This window comes from Nothobranchius furzeri, chromosome 5 (assembly GCF_043380555.1).
Source record: "Nothobranchius furzeri strain GRZ-AD chromosome 5, NfurGRZ-RIMD1, whole genome shotgun sequence".
Classification (NCBI taxonomy): domain Eukaryota; kingdom Metazoa; phylum Chordata; class Actinopteri; order Cyprinodontiformes; family Nothobranchiidae; genus Nothobranchius; species Nothobranchius furzeri.
The window spans coordinates 58,145,527-58,164,501 of record NC_091745.1 but is presented as its reverse complement, the minus strand read 5'-3'; the positions used below and the strand labels follow the sequence as shown (position 1 = coordinate 58,164,501).

Here is an 18,975-nt window from a genome sequence, read left to right as displayed (position 1 = left end):
TGTAGTTCTACGGGCCAATCTCTGGAGATTCATCTGTATTGGCTAAAGATTATCATCAGGTGGAGGCCATATTTCCTGAGGAGTACCACCTTCACAAATTGGGTGAAGCTATCCATCACAGAAGTTGTCTCTTAGCTTTATCTTCAGAGTTTGATCCAGTCAATGAAGTTATTAGGGTAGGACGACATCTTTGCTCCTCTGAAGACCTAGCCAAAAATAATCTTCACCCGTTAATCTAGGAACCAAAGTATCCCATCACTCACCTGGACATTAAAGACTTTGACATCTGTCTGAGACACCAGGAATTCAAGAGTTTCCACACAAATAAGATCATCTATTTCAAACCAACAGCTATTCCACATTTCGGAGGAGTATGAGAGAAGTAGATCCGATCTGTGAAGACGGCACTCTTCACCACAGTAGGGGGCCAACCCCTACAGAAAGAAGTCCTATTTGTGGAGGCAGAGAGTATCTTAAACTCAAAACATTAAGTTATGTTCCTTCAGATGTCAGTGACCCTGACCCCGTGACCCAATCCTGATGGGGCAGCTCAAAAAAGCATTGCTGGAGGTGGAAGCACTCCCAATTGCTCACTGATCACTTCTGGTCCTCCTTGATTTGTCGTCTGAAGTAGCGGTTGTCTGCTGCAGATGTCACAGAGGGATCTGTGGCAATGATTGTCAATTCATGTTAAGTAAAAACTGATATTATTATTGAATTGATATTAATGTCTTGACTGCTAAAACATCTGGTGCTTTATTAACAATGTTTAAACACAGGTTCATCCTGTTGAAAGTCTATACCAGTCCCCACAGGAAGGACTGACCTTGCCTCAGACCAGCTTGGTCTGATTTATCAGTAACACTCCCATGGGAAACTGTCTGTTGAATGGATGCACCTGGGTTTGTATGAAGGAAATGTGACCTTGTTTTCACTCCCTAGGTTAAACAGCTTTCCCCCTTAACGGAGCAGTTTTGGAATGTGATGCGTGTGAGCGTTTGTGTCTGTAACTCTGTAACTCAAGAAGGCCAGGCCTTCTTCGTCCTGTCTTTTCAATAAATGCTGTCGGAAGACTTCCGGTCCAATGAGAGAACGATCTGAATTCATGCTTGATGTGTATAGATTTTTCTCTCTATTTTGCAAAGTCTAAATTGATTGTTTATAATTGGTATTGGTGTTGAATGATTGATTACTATAATCCCCTGTGCAATAAACTTTCCCTAAGGCAATACAGGATTGATAAAATTACCTAACATTTCACCTACCTAGGGTATCCAGGCTCGTTGGCCACATCTTCAAGATGCACCCCAGTCCTGACAATCGCATCAGATCTACCGACATCAAGTTGAAGAAAATAATTTTTACACAACCAGTGGCCAGATAAGTGATTTTATCAGCCCTCCCCAAAAAAATGAAGGACAATCATCTGGAGTTAATTCAAGATTGTTTGTAGTTTAGCATTTTGTGATGAACTATTGCACTTCATTCATTTGGGGTAGGAAAACAATTTTTATATTTAGCTTGCATGACAAACGCAGTCAGAGGCGGATTTAGCAATTTGGGGGCCCAAGGCGAACACAGACATGGGGCCCCTTACACAAAATTTTCGACAATCTTACCTTTAACTGGATTTGCGAAACTCTCCCCTCTTCTGACATGAGTTATTTTCCCTTTTTATTAGTCCTCCTCTTTTTTCCTGTATTTCTCTCCCTTTGAACGCTTTCAATATCTGCTCTGCTTTCTTTTTCCTGTCAGTGCTCCAGTGCTTTAGCCTTAGTTATTTTTTTTCTATTTTCCATTTTGGTCTATGTTTTCCTCCCTTTAAACATTTTCCATTGTCTTTCCTTTCTGCTTCCTTTTGATATTTACATCAAAAAATGACATCACTTTCAGAAGTGAAAATAAAAGCTTTTATGAAGCATGCTGCTTCTTTCTTTTATTGGAGCCACTAGGATAACTCCATTTCATGCTAGTTTGTTACAAATGCTCCCGCCTCTCTTCTTCTTCTTATTTGTGGTCTTATGGCACTTGGCAAACAACAATTTGGTACATTACCGCCATCAACTGGATTGGAGTGGAATGACTACCAATCACTTCCTGTTTAATAATAATACATTTTATTTAAAAGTGCCTTTCTGGTCACTCAAAGACACTGTACAGAATAAAAACACAAATCATTCAATAAGTGAACATACATAAACATGAACAAACAAGGCACTCTAAAATTCAAAGCTGATATGTGGTTATGAAGAGGTGAGTTTTGAGTTGTTTTTTGAATTCTGTAAATGAGTTAATGTTCTTGATCAGAGGGGGAAGGGAGTTCCAGAGTTTGGGAGCGGTGCAGCTGAAGGCTCTACTCCCCATGGTGCTGAGATGAAAGGAGGGTACAGAGAGATGAATGGAGGAGGAGGACCTGAGGGAATGGGACAAGGTGACGATGTGAACGAGATCTGTGAGGTAGTGAGGGGCGAGGTTATGGATGGCCTTGAAGGTGAGAAGGAGAATCTTGTAGTTAATCCTGGTGTGCACTGGTAGCCAATGAGTTGTTTGAGGATGGGGGTGATGTTAGGGCTGCTCAATTAATCGAATTTTAATCACAATTACGATCTGAGTTTTGAACGATTATAAAAAACAAAACAAGCCGATTATTTGCTCCTCCCGCTTGCGCTGCCCTGAGTTGCAAATGAAGCGCTCCTCCCACAGTGTTGCCAACTTAGTGACTGTGACGCTATTTCTAACAGCTTTTCAGACCACCTTCTTGACTTTTTAACTTAAAAGTACCTAGCGAACACCTGAGAAACATCTCTGGTAACCCTTAGCTACTTTCTGGATAACTGTCGTCGACGTTTCCTGCAGGTTAGCTAAACACTCCGCCTGCGCTCCGGACCGTTCTTCAGGACATTAGGAAAGGGAATGATGTAGTGATGTGCCAGTCGCTAAAGAAACAGCTCTCGGAGCCGGCTCCTTGTTGGATTAACCAGAGTGAGTGACACACACACCGCACCTGCGGACTCCTGAGCCACTAAAAACGGCTAAATGTTCGTGTGCGGCGTACTAAACACACGTGCAGCTCGCCCCGATTGCTGTGAGACCGGGTTGGGGGGTGGGGGGTGCACAGTGTTGGGCAAGTTACTTCAAAACTGTAATGCATTATTTATTACTTGTTACCCTCATTTGAAAGTAATTCATTACATTACAATATTACTGATTTTAAAATGTAAGGCATTACACTACTTTTGCATTACTCTATGTTACTTTCACCAATACAACTTCAATATGAATCTGGTCATGTGACGCTCAGTGAGCTCATGACATATACAGGTGCTGGCCAGTAAATTAGAATATCATCAAAAGGTTGAAAATATTTCAGTAATTCCATTCAAAACGTGAAACTTGTACATTATATTCATGCAATGCACACAGACCAATGTATTTCCAATGTTCATTACATTTAAATTTGATATTCATAAGTGACAACTAATGAAAAGTCCAAATTTGGTATCTCAAAAAATTAGAATATTCTGAAAAGGCTGAATATAGAAGACACCTGCTGCCACTCTAATCAGCTGATTTACTCAAAACACCTGCAAAGGCCTTTAAAAGGTCCCTCAGTCTTGTTTTGAAGGCACCACAATCATGGGGAAGACTTCTGACTTAACAGCTGTCCAAAAGACAATCATTGACACCTTGCACAAGGAGGGCAAGACACAAAAGGTGATTGCTAAAGAAGCTGGCTGTTCGCAGAGCTCTGTGTCCAAGCACATTAACAGACAGGCGAAGGGACGGAAAAAATGTCGTAGAAAAAAGTGTACAAGCTCTAGGGATAACCGCACCCTGCAGAGAATTGTGACGACAAACCCATTCAAAAATGTGGGGGAGATCCACAAAGAGTGGACTGCAGCTGGAGTCAGCGCTTCAAGAACCACCACGAGGAGACTCATGAAAGACATGGGATTCAGGTGTCGCATTCCGTGTGTCAAGCCACTCTTGAACATGAAACAGCGCAAGAAGCGTCTCGCCTGGGCCAAGGACAAAAAGGACTGGACTGATGCTGAGTGGTCCAAAGTTATGTTTTCTGATGAAAGCAAGTTCTGCATTTCCTTTGGAAATCAAGGACCCAGAGTCTGGAGGAAGAGCGGAGAAGCACAGAATCCACGTTGCATGAGGTCCAGTGTAAAGTTTCCACCGTCAGTGATGGTGTGGGGTGCCATGTCATCTGCCGGTGTTGGCCCACTCTGTTTCCTGAGGTCCAGGGTCAATGCAGCCGTCTACCAGGAAGTTTTAGAGCACTTCATGCTTCCTGCTGCTGACCAACTTTATGGGGATGCAGACTTCACCTTTCAACAGGACTTGGCACCTGCACACAGTGCCAAAACCACCAGCACCTGGTTCAAGGACCATGGTATCCCTGTCCTTGATTGGCCAGCAAACTCGCCTGACCTTAACCCCATAGAAAATCTATGGGGTATTGTGAAGCGGAGGATGCAATACGCTAGACCCAACAATGCAGAGGAGCTGAAGACGACTATCAGAGCAACCTGGGCTCTCATAACACCTGAGCAGTGCCACAGACTGATCGAGTCCATGCCACGCCGCATTACTGCAGTTATTGAGGCAAAAGGAGCCCCGACTAAGTATTGAGTGCTATACATGCACATTCTTTTCATGTTCATTCTTTTCAGTTGGCCAACATTAGAGAAACAAACATTTTTTCATTGGCCTTTAGAATATTCTAATTTTCTGAGATACCAGATTTGATGTTTTCATTGGTTGTCACCTATAAATATCAAAATTAAACGTAATAAACATCGGAAATACATTGGTCTGTGTGCATTGCATGAATATAATGTACAAGTTTCACGTTTTGAATGGAATTACTGAAATATTTTCAACCTTTTGATGATATTCTAATTTACTGGCCAGCACCTGTATGTGGAAAGTGATGTGGTGTCTGAGCTAGGATTGCTGTTAAAAACAGTCAGATATAATATCAGTGCTTTAAAATGATTGTTTATTAAATAAAAGCAACAACAATCTGTACTCTCAGCACGCTGCCATCTTATATTAACTGATCAGGGAGTGAGGTGTTGGGGGCTCCAAGCCTATATTTGCCTTGGTCCCCAAATGCCTTGATACGGCCCTGGATGTGGGACTGACTTCTGGGGTGATCTGATTCTATCACATGTATAAATATTAAATGCTCAAATATTATTGCTTTCACTGGTAAAAATGTGTATTGGGGATAAATCTACCTACTTTTGTCTTTTCAAGCACTTTTTTTTGTTTTCTTGATTTTATGTGAATAACTTCCTGCCCTTTCTCCCTCTAACCTTCCTGCATGCTGCATGTTTTCTCCGTCTTCCAGAAAAAACCTTGTCCTAGACTTCCTACTTTCTATCAGCCAAAGGGATCTTCACATGCGCGGCGCTCCAGCAGTAATGAGTTGAAATCACCGGGGCACAGATTATGAACTCAGCTGAGGCAAAGCACGTCAGAAAAGCACAGAATACCAGAGAACATGCGCTGATATGAACGATCGCAAGTGAATTATTTTGTTTTAGTGGAGCGATTTTGTGAATGTTGCAGTGGCGGCATGGAGGATGCAGCTGGAGTAGTTCAGCCGTTGACTGTTGTAAACGCGCAATGAAATGTTCGCGGCGGATAAGATGCGGCTGGCTTGACCGCGGCTCACAAATGACGGCTCACTTGACCGCGGTCCGTTACCGCGTACCGCTGCGTCCTCTCTGCCCGCAAAGCTGAGTCCATAAATGACGTAATATATGCAGATACTGGATCTTTCTTCGGGCTTCCCGCAATTAGAATTTTTAAGAAACACATCTTGATTCTGGGTTTAAAAATAGATCGTAATTACCGCGTTACTGACAATTGTACCGAGTAAATATTACCATTTTCTTTCCCTGTAATACCTTACATTACCACATTACAGCAAAAAGCAATGCATTACAGTAATTAATTACTTTTGTACTGCATTACTCCCAACACTGGGGGTGCAGCTGTGGTTGGGACAATTATTACATTAACTGATGGACTTGTAAATAAATAGTTTATAAATAAGGTAGAAATAAGTTCCTCACGCTGATAAATAATAACTAATCTCTCTGAGGACACAGTGTTGGTGTACCCTCCTAGCACCTTGACACGACTAAATACGTATTATGCTACATTTTGTGAACATCAATTTATTTGCATTTATTTGTTATAAATGCCACTGTATAATTCTTGCTGTCAGTATTTGCAAGATATTGGTATTTGGGTCTGTACTAGTTAGACTTAAATGAGTTAAACCAAACCCTTGGGTCATAAACTATGAGCTATAAATATATTGGTCTTTTTATACTGGGAATCAGGAGTTCTTTTAGTGATCATCTTGTTTCTTATTTTTGTCCTGATTGTGCCCTGAGCAATTTTGTGACTGAATAAAAACAAATAAAATCAACATAAATTGAAAAATCGTCCTAAATAATCGTGATCTCAATTTCAGTCACCATAATCGTGATTATTATTTTTGCCATAATCGAGCAGCCCTAGGTGATGTGATGAGAGATGGGAGTTTTATTAATGATGCGTGCTGCTGCATTCTGAACCAACTGGAGCTTACAGAGGGGTTTCTGAGGGAGGCCTGAGAGAAGAGAGTTGCAATAATCGATTAGTGATGTAACCAGACTATGGACAAGAATAGAAGTAGAGTGGACATCAAGGGAAGGGCGAAGACGATTAATGTTACGAAGATGGAAATAAGCTGACCGTGTGATGCTATTGATATGAGATTGGAAGGATTGTGTGCTGTCTAGGATGACACCCAGACTCTTGACCTGGGGAGAGGGGGAAACTGAAGTATTATAAACTGTGAGAGAGAAACTGTCAAATTTTGAGAGGGTGTTCTTGGCACTAACCAAAAGAAGTTCTGTTTTGTCTGTATTTAATTTCAGGAAGTTTGAACTGAACCAGGATTTTATTTCTTGAAGGCAGGTGATGAGGGAGGAGGGAGGAGGGAGGAAGTGCAGAATTTGGCTTACTGGACAAATAGAGCTGGGTGTCATTCACGAAGCAGTGAAAATGAATATTGAATCTGCAGAGGATATTGTCAAGGGGAAGGATGTATTTAATGAAAAGGAGGGGCCCTAGGACAGAGCACTGGGGCACACCAAAAGAGACAGAAGAGGGCTGTGAGCAGGAGGACTTGATAGTAATGAACTGAGTGCGACCTGATAGGTAGGACTGAAACCACTGAAGTGGGATGTTAGCAATGCCGATGGAAGATAACCTATGGAGGAGAATGGAATGAGATATTGTGTCAAAGGCCGCACTCAGATCAAGGAGGACCAGGATGGATAGTAGAACGGAATCAGCAGCAATGAGGAGATCGTTAGTTATTTTGAGGAGGGCTGTTTCTGTGCTGTGAAGTGGGCAGAAACCGGACTGGACGGGTTCATAGATGGAGTTTAGTGTCAGATGGGTGTGGAGCTGGGTAGCAACAATTTTTTTTCTAAAACTTTGGAGACAAAGGGTAGGTTGGAGATGGGGCGGAGATTAGTAAAGATGTTAGGATCCGAACCAGGTTTTTTAAGTATTGGAGTAACTGCAGCAGTTTTGAAGATAGAGGGAACAATACCGGAGGAAAGGGATGCGTGTATGAGAGCGGAGACGAGAGGGAGCAGGGAGGGGAGGCAGGATCTAACCAAGGCCGTGGGAAGGGGGTCGAGAAGGCAGGTAGAAGGCTTTGACTTGTGGATAATATCTGATATCTCAGAATCACTGGGAAGTTGGAAAATGGAAAATAACTGTGTTGGTTCGGGCGGATCATATGGGGAGGTAGGGGGGATTCTTTGGTTGATTGCAAGGTGAATGTTTATTATTTTTTCGTTGAAGAACAGAAGAAGGGCATTACAAGTAGCAGTAGAGCACATGTGTGGGAGCAGAGTATCGGATGGCCGGTGAATTTTGTTAATGGAGTACAATGACTTAGTGTTGCCTCGATTGGAGTTGATTAGACAGGAGTAATACTGTTGTTTGGTCAGTATAATTAAGTCCTTATACTGAGTCATATGATTTTTATATAGTTCTTTGTGAATGGTGAGACCAGTTTTTCTGTAGAGGCGTTCAAGCTTCCTGGATTTGGTTTTCAGCGTCCGGAGTTGAGGGGAAAACCAGGGAGCAGACTGACAGAAAGTAACAGAACGGGTTTTAACTGGAGCAAGGGAGTTTAAAATGTGAGCTAACTGATCATTGTAGAGAGCAGCCAGGTCATCAGGAGAGGAGAGATTGTCCGGGAGCTGAATATTATCAATGTAGGAGGATAAAGTGTCGATATTGATGTCCTTTATATTCCTAAAAGAAATGAGCCGGGTTGGTTTGGTAAAAGAAAGCTGGGTTACAATATTGAAAGAAATAAAATAGTGATCAGTGATGTGGAGATCATCAGCTGCACAGTTAAGAGGGGTGAGACCAGAGCAGCACAGCAGATCCAGGCAGTGTCCTTTGGAGTGAGTTGGAAAGTTGATGTGCTGATTAAATCCAAGGCTGTCCAGGCAGGATGAAAAGTCTTTGGTGAGGGGAAGATCACTGTTTTCCATGTGTATGTTAATATCTCCAAGCACTATTACATTAGATGAGAGTGTAGATAAATGAGTGAGCAGTACTGAGACTTCAGACAGAAAATCTTTGTGAGGTTTAGGGGGGGCGGTAGATTAATCCAATGATAGTGGGGGTAGGTCCATTAAGTTTAAAAACCAAATACTCAAAGGAATAAAAATCAGAGACAGACACTGGCAAAACTTTCCAATTCTCGCGATAGATTATCGCAAGACCTCCTCCGCGAGAACCGCGTGGTTTGGTGAGGTAAACAAACCCGGGAGGAGTAGCGTCGTTGAGCTGGGAGAAATCAGCTGGCTGCTGCCAAGTTTTGCAAAGGCACATGAAGTCAATTCCACGGTCCTTGATGAGATCGTGAAGGAGATGACCTTTCCCAGTGAGAGAGCGGATGTTGAGAAGGCAGAAGTTGACGGTGGTGCTGTCACATCTATGAGTGTTAGCTGTCCTGGCGAGGCTGGCTAACGAGGAGTGATCAGCTGTTCGGCGGTATGAGTTCCTGTGAGGACGACGGCGAGTGGTGGACCAGAAAGAATTGATTGAAGCGGAGTTGTGGTAGTGGAAATTCCTGCGTGAGCCGCGGTGGACATATCTCCAACGGAGAAGATGAGAAATGTCCGGGTCGAGGTGCAGTGAAGATCCAGGGCGGTGGCGAATCCTGAGGAGCTCAGCGGCAGTGTACTGGAGGAAGCCAGCAGCAGGTCGGTGGAAGACGAATGATAAAATCCAGATGAGTGCGGACCACACGTGAATAGCGTCGGTCCACATAATAGAGGTTAGATATTGATATAGATATCCACAGTCCAGTCAACAATCCGATAGTGTCAGTCCAACATATAAAATCAAATAAAATCAAAGTTTACCGGTGAGCAGCGGCAGCCAAGCGCGCCAGCGTTCACTCAATCCGGTATATCGGTTTTGCAACATCACTACGCATAAATGCTCTGATGCCACGTGTGTGACACGCGTTTACACTTACTCACTTTGTTTGTGCATTGCCGTCTTAATAACCCTCTTATGACCATAGTTATAACAGGGCCGCATGGTATTTTTTTAATCTTATGGCTGTAAAATTGTAATAAAAAGTGCAAAGTGTGTGTAACTCTTCTCCTTTTTTCAGAACAACCTCACCTTTCAGTGTATGGCTTGTATTTAGAATTTATTTCTATTAAAGCCTTTAAAAAATCAGCTTAAAAGTGGAAAAAAGCAAAAAACGGATTAGAATTTTTTACAATTATTACTGAACAGGAACTTCAAAATTACTGGGCAAACAATTTGGAATAAAATATTTAAACTGTGAACTGTAATGCATCTATTCTTTAAAAAGTTTCAACCTTGGTATCTTTTTTAGCTGTTTTTAAGACCATTTATTTTTGTAAACTTTCAGACGTTTTTATTTGATGTGGTAGACCTTGAAGCAGTTTTTCTCCAGCTGCAGGCAGAGTGCTGCACACCTCACACTGCCATGGGGTGCTTCTCTTGCACACCATGCACTGCCATGGGGTGCTTCTCTTGCACACCATGCACTGCTGTACCAAAAACTTTTGTTTTAGCAAAAATAATTATTTATTGTAAAAAGATAAATAATACTGGAATGATGCTGAATCTTACAATCAGCAAATAGTTGAGGGTTGTTCAAATAAAAAAATAAAAAATAAAGACTGAACAAACATTCATACCCTGGTTCGTTGGAGATCTGTCCTCCTTCTTGGTCACTGTCTTCAGATATAAGCCTTCTGGGACACCTAATAGATCGTGTTGATTTTCTTTGACGCATTTCCATAATTTCATGCAGGCTTTTTATGCTAATTGCTTCCCCGTCCCGTTATCCGCTTTCACCGCGGAGCTGTGCTCCGTTTCAATCAGGCTGTATAGCAGGATTTCCCCTCGTAGCGATATTTTCCATAACTCTTATTGCTTCATGCTATAGATCGCTGGAAAGCTGCTTTTATGTACTTTTAGGAACCGTTGGAATTATTTGAATCTGATCAGCAATTCAAAAGTTATAAAACAGAGCATTTTAGATGACAAACTCAGCACGTCTCTGAATCTGTGTTGTGATTCGTTGCGCTCAAGACAGGGAATCCCGGTGGCTACCGTAATGTATTATATATGCACGGAAAGCCCCGTTTTAAATTTTTTAAGCATTTTTGGAATTTTAATGATATCTTGAACGGTTCAGGAAATATGGTAATGAGAAGTGCGCATGTCCAATCCTATCTGAGGCGACAGGTTGGTAATGAGAATATTGTGGCATTAACAGAGGGGTGCCGACGGTCAGGGCTAGGAGGCCCCCCAACACAAGGGGGGCCCCATGCGGCCGCCGACCTATGCCTAATGGTAAAACCGCCACTGAACGCAGTGAGCAATTATAATCAGAAACAATATTTAAAAATGGTTTTTCAGTGAAGTTGACCTTTAAGATAATGGCTCAGTACATCCAATAAAGTTTGCAACTTCTACAAAATGAGGAAAACAAGGTATGCGGCTTAAGAAAACAAAATGAAAACAATGCTACAAAATTAAATGAGGCTAGGCACCTGAAACCAAAAATAAAATATTCACAAAAAATAAGTTTTGATTTGACTCCAAATCAGGATTGCCTCATTCAGCTTGCTGATGTGTGCTCGCTAGTCCCTTGGTAACAAAGTTGTCCATTGAAGTGGACAATTTTAACACTAACGTAGCATGATAAAATAAATTGTTAGCATTTGTGCTAAGGATAATGAACTCTCTATTGCTGCTGTTAATATTACAGTTATCAATACAAGTAGCTCACTGTTGATGAAAATGTTAGCAGCTAACTAATTAGAGGTGACTCTTGGTCTTTGTCATTTGCCACAATGGACCTCCTTTTAAGATGCTTGTGAGTCACTGTGGAAGGCAGGCTCTACCTTGCGGACTTTGCATATGCTTCTCTTGTAATTTTATAAAATGTTCCCAAACTTTGGGCTCCATCGCTGGATCACCATGGTTTTTGGGGCTTCACTGGTGATGCCTCTGCTGACCCTAATGCCACTACTCTGCATGTGCCTCAGAGGCAGAAAGGCAGACAAAGCAGCAGAAGGTACAGAGGCAGAGATTTTGGTAAATAAAACAAAGCATCTAAAAAAAATTAAATAAAAAAACCCAAAAGACAAATGTATACATTTTGTGGTCTACAATTTGGGTAACGTAGTCGTGATGATTGACTGACCTTGCACCAGATTGAAAAAAAAAGCACTGTGAATTAAATGTGCCCAACCTTTAGTAGAGTCAAGCCATTTAATTTGTAAGAACATTAGTAACCCACCTCAGACTTCTGATGCGCTCCTGGTGTTTCACATGAAATTAGACTCAATTATTCTCTGTTATGATGCAAATACTCAAAAAGTGTCTGGTGCTATAGAGTTTAGCCCTAAGGTGAAGCCTTCTGGGTACAACTAACCAGTCAGAAATACCGACTGGCAGAAGGAGATTTCAGAAGGTTCCGGCTGAAACATTTTTGTTAAACAGATCAAACGATAACCACAGCTTTACTTCTTACCTGTTTTTCACACAGGCCGTAATCTGAATTCTGGTCTGGTTGGAAGAAACCAACTTCTCCATGGTTCTTGGCCATTTCTATCAACCCCATGGCTGTCCTTACTGTGGCATTGCGAGCGTGCACAAACACCATAACCTGTCCCACAAACACAAGGAAGAAAGATTTTTATTTAATCAACACAGCAACACAATGCTGCAGAATTTATATTTATATGTAATTATATTATGTGTTTATACATGTACCTTTGTTATTATTTTTTCTTCAAATTATCCTCTTAAGTGCTGGTACTGCTGTAACAAGTGAATTTCCCCACTGTGGGATCAATGAAGTCTATTCTATTCTATGTACAAGTAGTCAAAAGCAACTGTGTAAAACTCAAGACTGCTGTGCTTTCACCAAAGGAGTGCCTGTACAGCTGATCGAACAGCCTTAGTCTGAACCTACAGGCTCCATCTTTGAGGTATAAAATCATCTCTCATTGTTTTGTGTACGAATTCAAATTGATCTAACTCTATATAATAGGTTATATAAAAACTTGTTAAGATAGCTATTGGAATGATTTTAATTCTTATGAACACAGATGGAAATACAAGGGAAAAGAGGAAGAACAAAGTAAGAGATCTGAGGGGAGAAAGTTAACAAAAAGAAATAAAACAAGAGGTACAATTATTCACTTCTAGACGTGCAGAAAAAAGAAGACACACACAATAATAAAACAGAAATGGGGATATCACAGAGCCAAACAATATAAGCATTAATGATTTTTACTGAAATACATAAATTAAATAAACAACTCATGGTGCATTAAGTATCACCCAACACCCAAAGTAATCTGTCTAAAACCCCGAGTCCATACTTGTGAAAAGGGCTTGACGATATGGCCTCAAATCAATATCACGGTATAGTGAGGAGTTCACCTTGATAACGACAAATTAATGAGAACTACCTGTATGAGCAAAAGTCAACGTTGTCCACTTGATTGGGGCTGTGACAGCATAATAGCTCAACAACCAGTTTTATTGATTGTGTTACACACCCATTTCTGTTAACAATTATTTTTCATTTCTACTATTAAAAAAAACTTCCAACTGAGTACTAAGCACATTTAGTTGTTAGGAATGATTGAAAGAAATCAAGCTAAACAGAAAAGGTAGAAAACTAAAATTATTACATTTACATGTAAACAGTATTTTACTTGCTATCTTTTTCATTCCTATTATGGATATTAAAAAGAGCTGCATCATGTGAATATTGCCACGTTTTAGTTGTCAGGTAGTCAGGTTCTCCATAAAGTGTGATTGTACTGAAGGTGGAGGATGATGTGCTACTTTGACTTGGTGCTACAGTCTTCCTGTAGTTTACATGTGTCTTTTGTTTTCATCACATCATCCTTGCTGAATCCATAATGTTGGCAAATGATTGATTAAGTTTATTTCTTGGGAACAAGCGTCTCCTCGACCAAATCTACGCCATCAGTGTTCCCGCCTGTAACCCGTTGATCATTGCTTGAGGCGTGGAGCAGATAGCTGCCGCAAGATTCGGGCAGCTACGAGCAGCCACGGCCTGTGAGTAGCGAGAGACTCAAATCTTAGAGCTGCAAGCCGCCTGCTGCTTCCATGTTTGAATTGTTGTCCATTTCCTCATTTTTCCCTTCTTGTTACAGACTGGATAGCATGGAGTCACATGACTCCATGTGACTAGTTGTGACACAGACGCTTCTTAAAGGACATTGAGATCAGCAACCTACTCACGCCTTTTCATTTTGTTAAACACCAAACACATCGGCTTGGGCAAAATGACGTCGGTAAGGGTTATACATTTTGGTAATAGTACATTTTTGGTTTGCTGCCCAAGGCCTACTTGTGAGAACACTTGGGTATATAAGATGGCTCCTCCATAGGAGTGTCCAATAGTGAGTGTGAGGGGTCTCTGTCTTGCCCCCCCCAAAACCCATGGCGAGCCAAGCCCCAGCCAAATTCAGTGCCTTGTGTTGTGGTTCAAACAATTTCTTCACCCGGCTCAGGATCCAGTTTAAGGCAGTTTTACTTGTTTCTGAAAAACCTGATGGAAATATACTTGAATATATTTTAAATGTGTTGCACCATCATGCTGTCAGAGCACTGAGTTCTACATCTCAGATGCTTTCAGACATCCTGATTTCTAGATTAGGTGAAGGAGCTTCTGATTTGCTCTCCCTTTCCAGATCAGAGAAACTCAACACCCTTGAAGAAATAAAATCTCAGCATGAGACACTCATTTGCATTGGCGTGTAATCTCAGCTGACCTAAACACTGTTACTGAGGTGTATGTGAATACATTTTCATCTATTTTCACTCCTTCAATAAGGTTTACTTCTTTGAATTTTAAACTCACTTGTGTGTTGATTTTCCTCTTTTATCCTTATCTGAATACACTGTATGTACAGTGTACTGGTTTAAATTAGATTTTAGACCATAAGATAAAGTCACTGTGAGGGTAGAAATAGATTTATAAGAGCTGGAAGCTTTCTTCAACCATCTTACAACACCCTTATCAGTAACACAATATAAGTTTTTTTACTACCTTCAGAATTTTTTTAAAACCATCACAACACTAAATTGCAAGTGTTAATCAGCGACCTATTTACACATATTTTAACATATATAACATACAAAAAGAATAGACTTAGAGACTCACTGATGTTGACAACGTATTGCACATATTTATTTTATTTAAAAAATAAGCCAGGCACTTCTGTTCAGTGGTTCAGACAGTTGACCACGAGGCCTGAAATGATGCAGAACGACCACTGAATATGACGTCATCATTATGTGACCGGATATGCTAAAGTAGGGCTGCTCGATTATGGCAAAAACAATAATCACGATTATTGTGACTAAAATTGAGATCTCGATTATTTAAGACGATTTTTCAATTTATGTAGATTTTTATTTTTTTATTTTTATTCAGTCATAAAACTGCTCAGGGCACAATCAGGACAAAAATAAATAAGAAACAAGATGATCACTAAAATAACTCCTGATTCCCAGTATAAAAAGACCAATATACTTATAGCTCATAGTTTATGACCCAAGGGCTATAGACCTTGGTTTAACTCATGTAAGTCTAACCAGTACAGACCCAAATACCAATATCTTGCAAATACTGACAGCAAGAATTATACAGTGGCATAACAAATACATGCAAATTGCTTTTCACTAAATGTTGCATAGAATTTATTGAGTCATGTCAAGGTGCTGTAGGAGAGTGCACTAGCACCGTGTCCTCAGAGAGATTAGTTATTTATCAGCGTGAGGAACTTATTTCTACCTTATTTATAAACTATTTATTTACAAGTCCATCAGTTGATGTAATAGAGGGCCTTTTCCACCGACCAAACTGGCATGGAATGGGAAGGATCGGGTCGCTAAATTGTCCCAACCACAGCTGCACCCCCACCCCCCAACCCGGTCTCACAGCAATCAGGGGCAAGCTGCACGTGTGTTTTTAGCACGCCGCACGCGCACATTTAGCCGCACACATTTAGCCGTTTTTATCGGCTCAGGAGTCCGCAGGTGCGGTGTGTGTGTCACTCACTTACTCTGGTTAATCCAACAGGGAGCCGGCTCCGAGAGCTGTCTTTAGCGACTGACACATCACTACATCATTCCCTTTCCTAATGTCCTGAAGAACGGTCCGGAGCGCAGGCGGAGTGTTTAGCTAACCTGCAGGAAACGTCGACGACAGTTATCCAGAAAGTAGCTAAGCGTTACCAGAGATGTTTCTGAGGTGTTCGCTAGGTACTTTTAAGATTTAAAAAGTTAAGAAGGGGGTCTGAGAAGCTGTTAGAAATAGCGTCAAAGTCGCTAAGTTGGCAACACTGGGAGGAGCGCTTCATTTGCAACTCAAGGCAGCGCAAGTGGGAGGAGCAAATAATCGGCTTGTTTTGTTTTTATAATCGTTCAAAACATTTCATTCGGAATATATTTCTATGTCGATGTTCAGAATACGACATCTGATAGTCGGAAAAAAATAATACCTAATTTGGAAAAAATAATACCTCTGAGACCAAATTTAACACTTTTAATGGCCTTAAATTTGACTATTTTTATTCATCACTTTTTAATACTTTTTAAAACCCCGCGGACACCCTGCAGGGGAATTCCAAGGCGGTCCTTGGCCAGGTGAGAGACCTAGTCCCTCCAACGTGTCCTGGGTCTCACTTTAGGCCTCCTCCCGGTTGGAGGTGCCCAGAAAACCTCACCAGGGAGGCGTCCAGCAGGCATCCTGACCAGATGCCTGAGCCACATCAACTGGCTCTTCTCGATGTGGATGAGCAGCGAATCTACTCCAAGCCCCTCCCGGATGACCGAGCTTCTCACCCTATCTCTGAGGGAGAGCCCAGCCACTCTGCGGAGAAAACTCATTTCAGCCGCTTGTATTCGCGATCTCGTTCTTCTGGTCACTACCCAAAGCTCGTGACCATAGGTGAGGGTAGGAACGTAGATCGACTGGTAAATTAAGAGCTTCGCCTCAAGCTCATCTCTCTCTCTCTCTCTCTTCACCACGACAGACCGGTACAACACCTGCATCACTGCAGATGCAGCACCAATTCACCTATCGATCTCACGCTCCAGCTTTCTCCCATTCATGAACAAGACCCAGAGATACTTAGGAAACTCCTCTGCTTGGGGCAGGACCTCATCCCTGACCTGGAGAAGGCATTCTACCCTTTTCCAAATAAAGACCAAACATTAAAAATATCTCGTATTTATTCTGTATACAAATAAATCAAAATAATGTCTTTTTTGCTTTGTGTTAATAGAAAAGTCAAAAATTTTTTTCTTTTTATCTTTTTAAAACACATTAAACAACATGACTATAAAGCCATGCAGCTGCTCAGTCTGCTCTAACACAGAACCCAAGGAGACCGGTGGGGCTAGCGTTATTTATTGGAGGTGTTTTATCAGCACCACAGAGCGGTGTGGAAAAGCTGTCTGTGGTAAGCATCAGAAGCTAAGCTTATTAAACTTAGTTCTGGCAGTATGCTCTCCACCAGGGAGGTGCAGGGTAAGGATCAGAAAGGACATTTCATCCATCCCACCGTCCCAGATGAAATGAATATATGTCAAAGCTATTTCCTGACAATTTCATTGTGAGTGAAAAGGAGGTGTTCCCAGTTGAACCATGAACTCAGACTCTGAAACACCAGAGGTGGATTAAAGCGTGCCATCAGCCCTACATTAGTTAAACGAGGAAAACCAAATCTAAGTGCTGCAGAATCGGACTGGCTTCACAAAGATTTTATATTTATTGTCCCTGAGGAAAAGAAAGAGTGTGTGCATGTGTGTGGACCTGCATTAAAGTGAACAGGATAACAACAGTCCTCAGTAGGGAGCTCAACTCTTGCAGCAGATGGGAGCTAAATGGTAAAATCAGATTCTCCTGTTCCCAGCAGGCCTGGTGAAGGTGTGGAGTAGAAGCAGGATGAACGGAGGGAAGATGAGGGAGGAGGTATGAGGAAGAGAAGGAACACACTGAGGGAGATAAGGACTTCAGAGACTTTAGATAGCAGGTGTTTATTTTGAAGGTTGAAACATATTTTTGCAGCAGAAGCTCTAAGTCATGAAAAAGTTCAGAGAAATGCTTTTGAGAAAAGAGTGGTGTAAAGGACATGGTGCATTTTGGTGATTAATCTTCACTCCATGTGTTTCCAAAAGTAGTTTAAAAACTTTAAACAGCGGCCAGATCCAGACTCTGATTTGGTCTTTCCTCATCTCCATGTGCTGATTGGTTCTTTTTTTCTGCTGTCCCATTATTTCTGTTTTCTAATAGTATTTTCATTTTTGTCAAATTTCGTTGTCGTTTCTTATTAGCAGGGCCAGATTAACACTTTGTTGTACCCTAGGCAACAATATTCAAGGGCCCCATCATCACGACCCAAGGATCACCATAATATGGTCACATACAGAATATTTTACTGTAATATGCAGTAAATATACTCAATACTTGAATGCCTGACATCACGCAACCCGCTCAGGGTAACCTTTTACCCACCTCGTGTGGACTGACCAATGAGGAGAGGGTCTTAACTTGAGGCCCTCTCTTCATTGGTCAGTCTGCATGAGACTGACTCTCAACTGACGTTCAAAGTCGTAGGCAGCGAAGTGTCTCTGTGCAGTGCAAAAGCCCGGGTGGACAGTTTGTTTAATATAGGGTAATCATATTTCCATTTCCAAAAAAGAGGACAGGGGATCTGTGCCTATGATGTCACTCTATGGCAACGCCACACAAACCACGTTGGAACCCATTTTTTCGTAAGAACTAAATTAATATCAGATTCTGCCAATAAAATGGCTCTAAAACAATTCATATGTAAATATTTTGCATATTTAATGCAAAATCTCATTTTTCTGCTTTAGTGCTGCAACATTGTTTTATTAATAAGGAATTATTATACATTTTGTTTCCTGTGCAGATTATTATGGATGCTGGTTTCAGCTGTGAGATTAGACGATAGGATCAATGAAAAAATAAGTTTTCACGCACTCCATGGAAACTTTCAGAGAATCCACAAATAGTGGCTTTCAAATGGTTTTGTTACTTTTTGCAAGTTTAGAAAAGCAGCAGATGAGACAGCATGTCTGATAATTTAGCTTTTCATCTGATAATATTAGAACATGTCAGTAACATCTGAGGGGCTTTTACAAACACTGTATAACTAATACTCCTGGACAGGGTATGAATTACACAGAGGCTTCTGGAGAGCCCAGTTTGGGGGGTGGGGTGCACATTTAGCCTTGGCCCCCAAACTGCCTTGAAACGGCCCTGGGTGTGTGACTGACTTTTGAAGGTGATCT

The 18,975-nt window shown here is 41.4% G+C and overlaps 1 protein-coding gene across 8 annotated transcripts in view; it reads right to left on the bottom strand.

The window, feature by feature from the left end:
• Positions 1-18,975, bottom strand: part of ascc3 (activating signal cointegrator 1 complex subunit 3) — a 203,058-nt gene that overhangs the window by 64,594 nt on the left and 119,489 nt on the right. For all 8 annotated transcript variants that reach the window (XM_015949512.3, XM_015949510.3, XM_015949509.3 and 5 more), the window contains exon 14: positions 12,137-12,271. In XM_015949512.3, coding sequence (XP_015804998.3) covers positions 12,137-12,271 — 135 coding nt within the window. The remainder of the gene's footprint in view (positions 1-12,136; positions 12,272-18,975) is intronic.